This window comes from Macaca fascicularis, chromosome 9 (genome assembly GCF_037993035.2).
Source record: "Macaca fascicularis isolate 582-1 chromosome 9, T2T-MFA8v1.1".
Classification (NCBI taxonomy): domain Eukaryota; kingdom Metazoa; phylum Chordata; class Mammalia; order Primates; family Cercopithecidae; genus Macaca; species Macaca fascicularis.
Genome location: NC_088383.1, coordinates 7,361,934 through 7,374,662, shown reverse-complemented (window position 1 = coordinate 7,374,662; position 12,729 = coordinate 7,361,934). Strand labels below are relative to the sequence as shown.

General features: G+C 45.2%; 1 protein-coding gene across 10 annotated transcripts in view; it reads left to right on the top strand.

Moving 5' to 3' along the window:
- Positions 1–12,729, top strand: part of PRKCQ (protein kinase C theta) — a 144,222-nt gene that overhangs the window by 130,310 nt on the left and 1,183 nt on the right. For all 10 annotated transcript variants that reach the window (XM_005564580.5, XM_074000948.1, XM_074000947.1 and 7 more), the window contains one exon: positions 10,309–10,437. In XM_005564580.5, coding sequence (XP_005564637.3) covers positions 10,309–10,437 — 129 coding nt within the window. The remainder of the gene's footprint in view (positions 1–10,308; positions 10,438–12,729) is intronic.

The following is a 12,729-nucleotide window of genomic DNA, read 5'->3' as shown; positions in this document are numbered from 1 at the left end:
TTCAAGACCAGCCTGACCAACATGGAGAAATCCTGTCTCTACTAAAAATACAAAATTAGCCAGGAGTAGTGGCACATGCCTGTAATCCAGCTACTCAGGAGGCTGAGGCAGGAGAAAATGGGCATTTATGTTATATAGAGGTTTTTGGTTTTTGTATTTTTTTTTTTTAACTCAGTCTTTTGTTTCCCTTAGTTCTTATTAGAAATATTCCATCCGGTTCATCTTCCCCTGCCTCTGCTTGAAAACTTAGACAGGATGTACGACTTTTTGGCCTACTCTTAGATAAAAGACAACCTGTTATCACTCTTACGTTATGAAACACTGTCTCAGTGGGACAATTAAAACCATCCAGTCCAAGATATTATTCATCGCATAATTTTTTTTTTTTTTTTTTTTTTTAAACAGAGTCTCACTCCCTCACCCAGGCTGGAGTGCAGTGGCATGATCTCGGCTCATTGCAACTTCCACCTCCCGGGTTAAAGCGATTCTCCTGCCTCAGCTTCCTGAGTAGCTGGGATTACAGGTGTGCACCACCACACTTAGCTAAATTTTTGTATTTTTAGTAGAGGCGGGGTTTCACCATGTTGGCCAGGCTGGTTTCGAACTCCTGACCTCAAGGGATCTGCTTGCCACGGCCTCCCAAAGTGCTGGGACTACAGATGTGAGCCACCATGCCCAGCCTCATCACATAAATTTTAATTTTAAATCTGGGATTCTGGCTTCCTTCCCTTTGCTCGGAGCTAGTGATTAGCAGCTGCTCACTACTGGAGGAGAGAGTGTTGTCCCGCTCTCGCTGACTGTGTTCTTGTTCTCTTCCTCTCTAACTCCTGAGTTTCTGCTTCAGACCTTACGGGGTAGAAGCTGAGAGAGGAAGGAGGATGAGCAGAAAGGATAGTTCTTATTCAGCTGGCAGCCTCCTACCCCTGAACTGGAGGATGGCTGAAGCTGAGACTTCAGTGAGGCACGCTACCAGGTTCTGCAGAAATACGTATCCTTGCAGACGTGTGTGGCTGAAACCCTTGAGATACAGGCATTCAATCCAGTCCCTAGCCTACATACTGTACCAAAGCTGATTCTGCAAGACTCTCTCACTGTTGGTTTCCTGCCCAGCAGATTGTCTTGAGCAGTGTACCAGTCTGTTCTTACGCTGCTGTAAGGACATACCTGATACTGGGTAATTTATAAAGGAAAGAGGTTTAACTGACTCACAGTTCTGCATGGCTGGGGAGGCCTCAGGAAACTTACAATCATGGCAGAAGGCACCTCTTCACAGGGCAGCAGGAGAGAGAATGAGGGCCAAGTGGGAAGGGGGAAACCCCTTATGAAACTATACTCTCACTATCATGAGAACAGCATGGGAGGAAAACCGCCCCCATGATTCAATCACCTTCCATCGGGTCCCTCCCATGACGCATGGGGATTATAGGATTATATTTCAAGATGAGATTTTGGGTGGGGACACAAAACCAAACCTATATCAACCAGTACAATTGACCTTTGAACAGCTCGGCAGTTAGAGGAGCCAACCTCCTATGCAATGACAAATCTGCATATAACTTTTGAGTCCCCAAACTTAACCACCAATAGCCTACTATTGACCGGAAGCCTTACCAATAACATGAAGTCAATTAACACATGTGTTGCCTGTTATATGTATGATATACTATATTCTTACAATCTAGGAAGCTAGAGAAAAGAAAATTTTGTTAAGAAAATTTAAAAAAAATGTGTTTACTATTCATTAAGTGGAAGTGGGATCATCATAAATATCTTCATCCTCATTGTCTTCATGTTGAGAGGGCTGAGGAAGAGGGGGCGTTGGTCTTGCTGCCTTAGGAGTGGCAGAGGCAAAAGAGGTGGAGGAGGTGGGAGGGAGGCGGGAGAGGCAGGCACACTCAGTATAAATTTGATTGAAAAAATCTACATATTAGTGGACCGGTGCAGTTCAAATCTAGGTTCACCAAGGGTCAACTGTACTTAAAATACCTACAGACCAGCTGTCCCCAACCTGCCCTACCCACTGTCCACTGGAAATATTGTTGACTTCTTCACTCTAACAAACTCTGAGAGTGCAGGCTATTACCATCTTAGCAGCAATCTCCAGAATTCACCATCAAAACAGAATTCAGCGCCCCATCCGTGGTAGCCCAGGATCCATCGAGAATACAGGCACAGTATTACCAATGGAAACTGGATTCTGAGAATCACAAGGTGTGAGCCAGGAGCTCCCAAGGCAAACCCATGTGGAGACATAGGAACTCCTGAGAGCCATCATGAAAGCTCTGGACTCTAGACAGACTCAGAGTTGGCCTTTTTTGAGGATGCGAAATTCTCTCCACAGTGTATGAGTTTAGCAAGTTGTAGAATCAAATTAATCATGTCAATACAACATGCTAAATGCATACAAGAATAATAAGGACCTACATATACTGAGCTGTCACAGCAAATATTTGGGTCAAAAAGACCCACCACTGTAATCAAGAGCCTAGCACATCTAGGCCGGGTGTGGTGGCTCATGCCTGGAACCCTAGCACTTTGAAAGGCTAAGGTGGGAGGATTGCTTGAGCAATCTGAAATTCAAGACCAGCCTGGGCAATATGGCAAGACCCCATCTCTACAAAAAAATATAGAAATTAGCCAGGTGTGGTGGCTGGCGCCTAGTCTCAGCTACTCAGGAGGCTGAGATGGGAGGATCACTTGAGCCCACAAGGTGGAGGTTGCAATGAGCCATGATCACACCACTGCACTCCAGCCTAGGTGACAGAGCAAGACCCTGTCCCCCCCTCAAAAAAAAAAAAAAAAGGATTCTAGCAAATCTAAAAGAAGTGGACCAAGAATGCAGGTGTTTTAGAAGAAACATTGTTTTTGATTTCTGGCATTTCATATGTCAGCTGGTTAAAAAATAATCATTTAGAGAAATAATTTTTAGCCTTGCTCATGCTATGTTGAAAATGGGAATAGGAGAAGATCCTTCAACGTTGGAAGCTATCCATGGGTTCTAAATTAAAAACTAGAAAAATATTAGCAGGCTTATCTTTTTTCACCAATCTACTTTTTTGCTTTTGAAGAAGGACTTAGAATTAAATGTAAAGGGAATACACTTCCACCTCTCTAATAAAAGTGACAACTTGTCTTGGGCATTAGAAACTTGGAGGCAACTCCAGGGCTCTCCCTGGAAAATCAAGATCTTGAATCTGAAAAGTGCTGACAAAGCCCTCACAAGATCCCCAGCCCAAGGGTAAAGGAGCAAGGTGTGTAAAAATTTGAGCCATTTCCATTCAGCTTTCACTTTCTGACTGTGATCCAAACAAGCAATAACTTAGAAAACTCCCTCAACAACCAATTAAAGGCACTTTTAATGACCAAACACAGATAAAATGAAAGCTAATCTCAAAATTAACCAATTTTTAAAAAAAGGCTGACAACAGTAAAAATAAGTTAGTAGGGACTGGGCGCGGTGGCTCACCCCTGTAATCCCAGCACTTTGGGAGGCCGAGATGGGCAGATCACAAGGTCAGGAGATCCAGATCATCCTGGCTTACACGGTGAAACCCCGCCTCTACTAAAAATATAAAAAAATTAGCCAGGCGTTGTGGCAGTCGCCTGTGGTCCCAGCTACTCAGGAGGCTGAGGCAGGAGAATGGCATGAACCCGGGAGGCAGAACCTGTAGTGAGCCGAGATCGCGCTACTGCACTCCAGCCTGGGCAACAGAGAGAGATTCCGTCTCAAAAAAATAATAATAATAATTTTAAAATAGTAATAATAAGTTAGTGGGATCTGGATATTAAGTTATTTTATATAAAGGCAGGTTCGAACATTATTACAGTTGCTACATTTGTAGCAATCAATGTAGCAATCGTAATCATGAACTCAGTGTGAAATGTGTCAGCTTGGGCTCCATAACAAGACAACACAGACTGAGTGGGTTAAACAACAGACATTTCTCTCTCACAGTTTTAGAGGCTGAAAGTCCAAGATTAAGGTCCAGCAGCGTCAGTTCCTGATGAGGACTCTCTTCCTGGCTGGTAGACAGCCGCCTTCTTGTTGTGTCCTTACAGCAGGGAGAGAGAGAAACTCTGGTCTCTCTTTCATATGAGACTTCTAGCCCTGTTGGATCAGGACCTTACCCCATGACCTCATTTAACCCTAATTATCTCCAGAAAGGCCTTACCTACAGTTACATTGTCGGTTGGGGCACCCACATGTGCATTTTGAGGGGATGCCGTTCAGTCCAAAGCATGAGGCTGCACTGCAAAGCCTGGGCCATCAAAACCCACTGGAAAAAAAGTGAGCGCAAGGCTTGGTCTGTACAACCCAAGGCATGAGGGCACCTCCAGACTCAGGGGCTGCCTCCAAGTGAGTCCCAAGGTGGGGGTCCTGGAGGGAGAGTCACAATCCTTCAACACCCCTCATGGCCCATAAATGCCAGCCTCCCCCTGAGCTTCCCAAATCCAGCCTACCCTGAGGATGTGCAATGCTTCAGACCAGGATGGAGGGTGAAGGAGGGGCAGAGGTAACCAGAAGCAACTCCGTGGAGAGAACTTGGAAGTGATGATTTCCAAGGAGAGAAAGACTGGGTGGGAGGAAAGGATTCCTTCCAGTTGGAGGAGAAAAGGTGAAGAGCCGTGTGCTGGAATCCTACTCAGCAATGAAAAGGAACACACTATTGATCTATAAAACAACTCAAGGCATTGTGCTGAGTGCAAAAAGCCAGTCTCAAAAGATCACATACTCTCCGAGTCCTCTGAGTCCACTGACATAACTTCATTGAAATGGCAACACCATAGACATGGAAGTCAGATTAGTGGTTGCCTGGGGTTGGGGTGCTGGGGACAGGAGGGTGGGCGTGACTCTCAGGGTGCAGCACAGGCAGATCTTTGCAGTGATGGAACAGTTCGTATCTTGCCTGGCGCGGAGATTGCCCATATCTGCACATGTGATAAAATGGCGTAAGTAGTATATACACACATGGTACCAGTGCCAGCTCCTAATCTTATGCTATCAGTATGTGAGATGCAATCATTGGGAGAAATAGGGTGAAGGGCACCCAGGACATCTCTTTACTGTCTTATCAACATCCTGTGAATCTATGATTATTTAAAAACAAAACTAAATCTAAAGCTAAATGCCTTGCAAACACCAAAATAAAAAGTCATCTGCAGAGTTTCAGTGGTAAGAGAAAGAGTTGCCACAAGAGAAGAAAATAAATTTGGTTGAATAGAGCAGACACTGAGATAATAAAGGATAAAGAAGAAAACAGGAGGACTGGTGGGTGAAAGAGGTCCTTTTCTTTTTTAAGACAGAGTCTCGCTCTGTCACCCAGGCTGGAGTGCAGTGGTGCAAATCTCAGCTCACTGTAGCCTGTGCTTCCCAGCCTCCAGCGATTCTCCAGCCCCAGCCTTCCATGAAGCTGGGACTACAGGTGCGTGCCACTGACACCCAGATGATTTTTATATTTTTTGTAGAGACGGGTTTTGCCATGTTCCCCAGGCTGGTCTCAAACTCTGGAGCTCAAAGCAATCTGCCCGCCTCAGCCTCCCAAAGTGCTGGCATGAGCCACCATTCTCAGTCAAAAGAGGTTCTAAATGAAGCTTGTCCAACCCATGCCCTGCGTACAGCCCAGGATGGCTTTGGATGCAGCCCAACACAAATTCCTAAACTTTCTTAAGACTTTATGACATTTTTTGTGATTTTTGTTTTAGTTCATCAGCTATTGTTAGTGTTAGTGTATTTGATGTGTGGCCTAAGATAATTCTTCTTCCAATGTGGCCCAGGGAAGCCAAAAGATTGGACACCCCTCTTCTGAGTTGACATAGAAGAGTTTGGACTTGGTTATTTCCCATGTGAGTTAGTAAAACTTCCATGAACCTTCCCTTATGCACATTCTTGCAGTTGGGCTGAAAAAATTAATTTCCATTATGCAATCTGCTGCCCATAAACTGGCTTCCAGCTTTATCTCTATTCCTCCTTTGCTTTGATCCAACAGCCCCCACATTCTTGAGCCCCATTTGTTACAAAAATAAAAGGTAATGCCGTTTCCCAGAAATGCCCTCTAGGGAATTCGACAAAATGTCATGAAACCCAGAAGTCATAGGTCCTCTGGAAAAGCTGAGGATAGCAGCATTTCGTGGCATCTGTGACAGCAGCAGTGCCAGACCTGTCACCGTCAGCCCTCCTAGGGCATGGATGCATGTTGTGCACTGAACAATTGCACACTGGGAGAGGCTGTGCTCCGGCAAGAATTCCAGTGGGGACGCTGCTGTCCGGTTGATGATTGCCAAAGAAACACCCTTTACTTCCTCATTTATCCATCCAGGATGTCCTGTCCATTTGTTTGAAAATGATGGGAAACTAATGATCTTGAACATAAATATCTCTTCCTTTCATAGAAAGACATATCTGAGGAGCGACTGAAGAGGGAAGGCAGGTTCCAGGTACAATCTGTCAGCGCCGCTGCTGGCTGTTCTCCGCAGCCTGGAGCTGGTTTCTTGCACAGACTGTCCAATAAACTTAAACAAATTTCAACTACATCCTGGCTATTTTTTCCCATCAATATAAACCTCCATCCTGACAGCTTTTATGAACAAAATCAAGTCTTCAAGAATTTTATTTCCTCAGTGCAGCTTTCCAGGGGCGGAGCTTCCAGCCTGACCCCCGTCCCGTGAGGTCACCTGTCATCCTGAGGACCTCAGTGGGTCGAGTGGCTGCAGGGCAGAACATATACTAATTTACCGTTCTGTGCAAAACTGGAAAGAATATTGAAGCTCAGAGCTGGAGACCATATGCTCTTCTCATTACACATTTTATTTTTTTAAATATATTTTTAAAATTTGCAGGTAAACATCCAAGCTCAGAAGGCCCATTGACATGATCCTCTTGGTATAAATGCCACATGTTCACTGGAAGAAATAGAATAGAAAACATAGCCTGCAGCACACGTGGCCCAGGGAGTTACTTCCAGCCTACTTCGCTGAAGCATCTTGCTAGAACAACGTGAACGAGTTTTTGGCCTCTTCCTGAGACATTTATGCCATCTATCTAATCTCGTTTCATCCAAATGTCCTTAAGAAGTGGAGGTCAATCATTTAGTATCATTGTTTCAGGAGAAGGGACATAGGGCAAGTCACATATTCCTTTTGCTTCCTTTTTTTTTTGTTTTTTTGTTTGTTTGTTTGTTTTTGGTTTTTTTGGAGTCTTGCTCTGTCACCAGGCTGGAGTGCAGTAGTGCAATCTCGGCTCACTACACTCTCCACCTCCCAGGTTCAAACAATTCTCCTGCCTCAGCCTCCCGTGTGGCTGGGGTTACAGGCATCCGCCACCACACCCAGCTAATTTTCGTATTTTTAGTAGAGATGGGGTTTCACTATGTTGGCCAGGCTGGTCTCGAACTCCTGACCTCAAGTGATCCACCTACCTCAGCCTCCTGAAGTGCTGGGATTACAGGCATGAGCCACTATGCCCAGCCTCTCTTTGCTTCTAAAACAACAATCAGCTTTTCCATGTGATGACTCCCGCTGTTTTATAGTTTGTATAAATGTATGGGGTGCGGGTGTCATTTCGTTACATGCATGGATTGCACCGTGGTGAAGCCGGGCTTTTAGTGCCCACTCCATTTTCTGAGTCTACAGAAAAATATATCTTACTGTGAACTTGGTGCTTCTTTTCTATGCTGAAAAGAGGCAACCGAGATAAAATGAGGATAGAAGATGCGTGATCTGCAGGTAAACCAAGTGGAAAGACAGCTTATCCACTTCCTCAGCAGGCGTCTACTGAGCATCTATGTTGTGCACGGCACTATGCTAGCTTCTGTAAGGAACAGACGTGTCAATGGTGCCTGGCCTCCGGAGCTTACAGTCTAGCAGGAAAGAAGACAACCTTGAAAAAAGATACAATGTGCTAATCCTCCAGTGGAGGGAAGATGTTGTGTGGTGCCCAGATGAGAGATTATCCATCAGGATGAGTGGGAAGGAGGCCACCTGTCATCAAAGTGCATAGCTCCTTTGAGGCTCAGCTTCCTCAGCTGACAACTGGGATGATAAATTTGTTTTTCTTAGAATTTGTTTTAAAATCACGGAGGCATCTGGCATAGTGCCTGCCTCTCAAACAACATTGGTTGGAGTGGATGATGTATCAGTCTTAAGAATCATGAAAGATGCGAATGATGTATGATGGTGTCATCAATTCTGAATATGACTTGAACAGAAGAGAGAGAGCTCCCTGTCAGTGGAGGTAATCAAAGAAAGTTTCACAAGGAAAAGGGGGTGAAAGCTGAGCCCTGAAAGATAAGGCAGAATTTAAAGATGAGGGGAGGGAAACGGGAGTCGACTAGGGGAGGGTATCTCATGGCAAGATGGAAATGTCATTAGTGAGGGACAGAAACAGGAAGACAGGTGGTGTCTTCCGTGAGCAGAAGTGTCTGGACTAGAGAGGGTCCAGGGAATGGAAGGTCCTGTGAGTCAGCGTCAGACTCCAGAGAGCCTCGAATGCCAGCCGAGGGCCCGAGGATGTCAGAACTCACCAGACCTTAGAGATCACCTTGTCTAGCCTTTCATTTACACACGAGGAAACTGAGACTCAGAAAACTTACCCGAGGCGACGTGGGTAGTCAGTCTCTCGGATGACTGTCATGTTATTTCCACCATGCAGTGGCTTTCTAATTGGGTACTTTGGAGCCCCAAGTTTCCCTAGCGAGTCCTCAGTGGCTCCCATATAGTAAGCGGGAGAGAGGAAGTTGAGACTGTGCCAAGGATTTGCCAGTCAGATACACCGGGTGATTGCCCAAACATTTCACCCGGGACTTCAAAAGAGATTCTCCTACTCTTTTAAAAAAGGGAGAAAACTTCACTTTACAATAGCATGTTGTTTGGTCTTTACATTTTTTTGGAAGAACAGAGCCTTTGAAGATTTTCAAGTACTAAGATAACGTAAGTGGAGCACTATTTCAGAACACGCAGGCTGGCTATGTTTATGAGCAGTAAAAACAAGAGACCCTTGCAACTGAGGTGTGAATGGAGGTCAAGTCCTTGTGAAAGCCTCCTGGAAAATCACTGCATTCCACCATGTTTTCTGTTTTAAAGAACCTTAGGCTCCTTAAAATGCCCTACAACTCGTGGTGACTTCATCAATAAACATCTAGCTGATGTAAGAATAACCGGTAACTACTCCAGACACCCAGGGGACCTATTACTTTTCTAAGTTAATGTTTAGACTCTCCTGTTTCTTAATGCCCTTGACAGGTTTTATTTAAGTTTGAAAAATATCCAAGTTTCTTTCCTGTCTTGCCAGTGTTCATTTTGAAAGAACAGGAGAAGGAACAGCACAAAGAGGAATGTACATATGTGCCAGCTCAGAAATTATTAGATGGACCTTGAATTAAATATTACTCCTCCAGCAGGTTTGCAGGAGCTGAGGGTAATTCTCTTCACTCAGATGCCTTGTAGAGTCCAAAGCTGACTGCTAGGACTAGTTTCTATTGTACCTGAGTCCCCACAATGCTGGAATCATTCTAAGAATGCAGCTTTGTAAGAAATGAGACTCGATTGATGGATAATCGATCAAATGACAAATAAATTATCACTGACTCTATGCTATTGGGTTTAACAGACCAGGAGTTATAGTGCACAAATGCATACATGTGTGTGCATGTGATCATGTACATGTGTGTATATGCGTGTGTATGGCTGCCCATGTACATGGGCTTACATTTGTGTGTGTGTGTGTGTTAGTGTGTGTGTATGTGTTCATGTCTGTGTGTATGCATTTATATACACCTGTCTGCATGTGTATGCACGTGTGTGTTCATGTGTATGTATGTGTGCACGTGCTCACACTTGTGTGTGTGCCAGTGTGTGTGTATGTGTTTATGTCCATGTGTGTATGCCATCACATATGCCTGTCTGTGTGCATGTGTGTATGTGTGTGTGTGTGTGTGTGTGTGTGTGTGTGTGTGTGTGTGTGTTGCTGTCTCATTAATCATCACATCAGGAGGGCACTTGGCTCACTTTACAGGTGAGGAAACTGACTCAGGTCTGTCAGTTGCCTAAGGTCCCATCAATAACACGGGGCAAAGCCGGTTTCCAATCAGGTCTATGCACCTCAGAAGATAACGTGTCAGGCTCCAGCAAATTTAGAAAGGCTCCTTCAAGGGAGAGTGTCAGGACCAGGTTGACTTTAGTCAGTCCTGATGAAGGTGAGTAGAAAAATGAGGTTAGAAAAGAAGGGGCTGGTGCACTGGGAAGCACCACGCCCTCCTGACACAAAAGGCTCATCCCTGGAGACCTCAGTGCTCCTCCTCTGCTCCCTTTCAGCTCTTTGTGCGAGAACCTGAGAAGAGGCTGGGCGTGAGGGGAGATATCCGCCAGCACCCTTTGTTTCGAGAGATCAACTGGGAGGAACTTGAACGGAAGGAGATTGACCCACCATTCCGGCCGAAAGTGGTAAGGACTCGCTCATGGGCCGCTTGGTGTCAGCCACTCTCCCTCCACTCAGGGCCATCTGCCTGTCCAAGTCACCGCAGCTGCCCACCCCTGCCGGAGCCCCGACTCCCCACCGGCCCCAGTCTCCAGGAGGAATGCACTTCCCTAACACATGTCACTGGGCTGGTGGGGCAGGGAGGGGAGGTCACTCTTGTTTGCAAAATTTAACCTCTGTCGTCAAGATGCACCTGCATGAAGAATGGATTGCTGTGTGCCCATGCCTTAGGTTGAATATGAATTTGTGAGGATGAGTGTTAAACAAAACGGGGTTTTGCACATGACGCATACCTACTTAATGGTCCAGTCTGGGTAACCCAAACTCGGACATAAACCCTGCATCCTACATCAGGAATTTTGGAGCTGTTTTTTCCACGATGTTTATTAAAGTATCTGTAAAGTGCTCATGTAATTACATTTCCTAATGGCAATTGTTAGGTGTTCTTTGGTTTAAGGGAGAAACTAACTAAATCGGTGCTTTAAAAAAGATAGGTCTGTACATTTCCATATCTGTCCTCACTGGCAAAAGTCATTAAGCTACATCAGCAAAGGCAGAATGACCTGGTTACCTGCGAGATGAGCCACCATAAAGTGAAGTCAAAAATAAAGCAAGGTTGGGCTGGGCATGGTGGCTCACACCTGTAATCCCAGCACTGTGGGAGGCCGAGGTGGGTGGATCACCTGAGGTCAGGAGTTCGAGACCAGCCTGGCCAACTTGGTGAAACCGTGTCTCTACTAAAAATAAAAATAAAAAATTAGCTGGCATGGTTGTGGGCACTTGTAATCCCAGCTACTCAGGAGGCTGAGGCGGGAGGATTGCCTGAGCCCAGAAGTTTGAGACTAGCCTAGACAATCCATCTCTACAAAAAATACAAAATTAAGTGGGATTGGTGGTGCATGCCTGTAGTTCAAACTACTCAGTAGGCCAAGACAGGAGGATCACTTGAGCCCAGGAGGATGCAGTGAGCTGGGATCACACCGCTGCACTCCAGCCTGGTGACAGAGTGAGACACTGTCTCCAAAAATAAACTTTTTAGAAAAACAACAAAAAAAAAGTCATTAAGAAAGCACATTTTAAGTTACGAACATCACAATTTCTAAAAATACTAATTTTTAAAAGAGTGGAGCAAAGTGGTGGGTTTGCCAGCCTTAACCATTCACCGTGATTGCTGGGAATACTGGAGTGATTGCCTGGGTAGACATGGGCCATCTGTGCACTAAAAGGGGCCAGGCTCATGGACTTCCCAACAGAGTCCACCCCGAGAACACACAGGCTATTAGTCGTGATAGCGAATGGCCAGAAGAAGCAGGTGCATCTCGTTCCCAGGGCAAGAATAGTTGTTCTCAACATCTGTCCCAACCTCCAGGGGCGTTCCAAGGGCCCAACAGGCCGGCCTCAAGCACTCTAACTATTTGTGACAGTACGACATCTAATACGTGGGTTAGTCATTTGTGATAAAATAAAAATTTTCCCTTGTTTTTAGCTATCAGGACTATTAAACCATGTCTCACCTTCCACTGCAGATTAAAAGCGACTTAATATTTTGCACATAAAAATCAAAACTTTGATCTAAGCTTACCCTAAAGGACATTCCCAGTTCTGCCAGTAGGAAACTTTCCCTGACCTGTGGTCTGAGCTGCCGCTGACCTCACAGCCCCAGGGCCCTTGGCAGGTGGGAGGGGCCTGACTCTTAGTTTCGCTTCTCTGTGCTCATAGGACGTTCTGTTGATCATGGTTGCTCTCAATCTCGGGACAGTGAATTGAACGCCATACTGAACAGCATGTATGAAATAGATGCTTGCTTTCCCTTTCTCTGTTGTTTGGTTTTGGTTTTCTTGCCATGAAAACCAATGGGCCAAGTGGTCTGAAAGGACTCTGTCCCAGTCTGTGTTGTCTAAAAAAGACAGCCCAAGATGTTTACTAATAAAATACAAGGGCAGGGGACTGACAACAGCCAAGAATGTCGATAAAAGAACAGGAATATGTAATTGTGAAAATCCTTCTCTCTTCCCATCCCTCCGTTCATACCCCCTCACTCCCTCTCCCCACCACCCTCCCTTATCCCCACCTTGTGTTCCATGAAAACTAAAAAGACAGAGGTCAAATTCAGGCGGATCACTTTTTCAAACGTTGCCAACCCTGCTTCATGTAAACCATTAATTAGAAACATTAGATCCCATTTGAATGTCTACAGTGGTAGTCTTTCTGTGAATTTATGAATTTATATTATTATGAAGCCGAGGACACAGGATTGT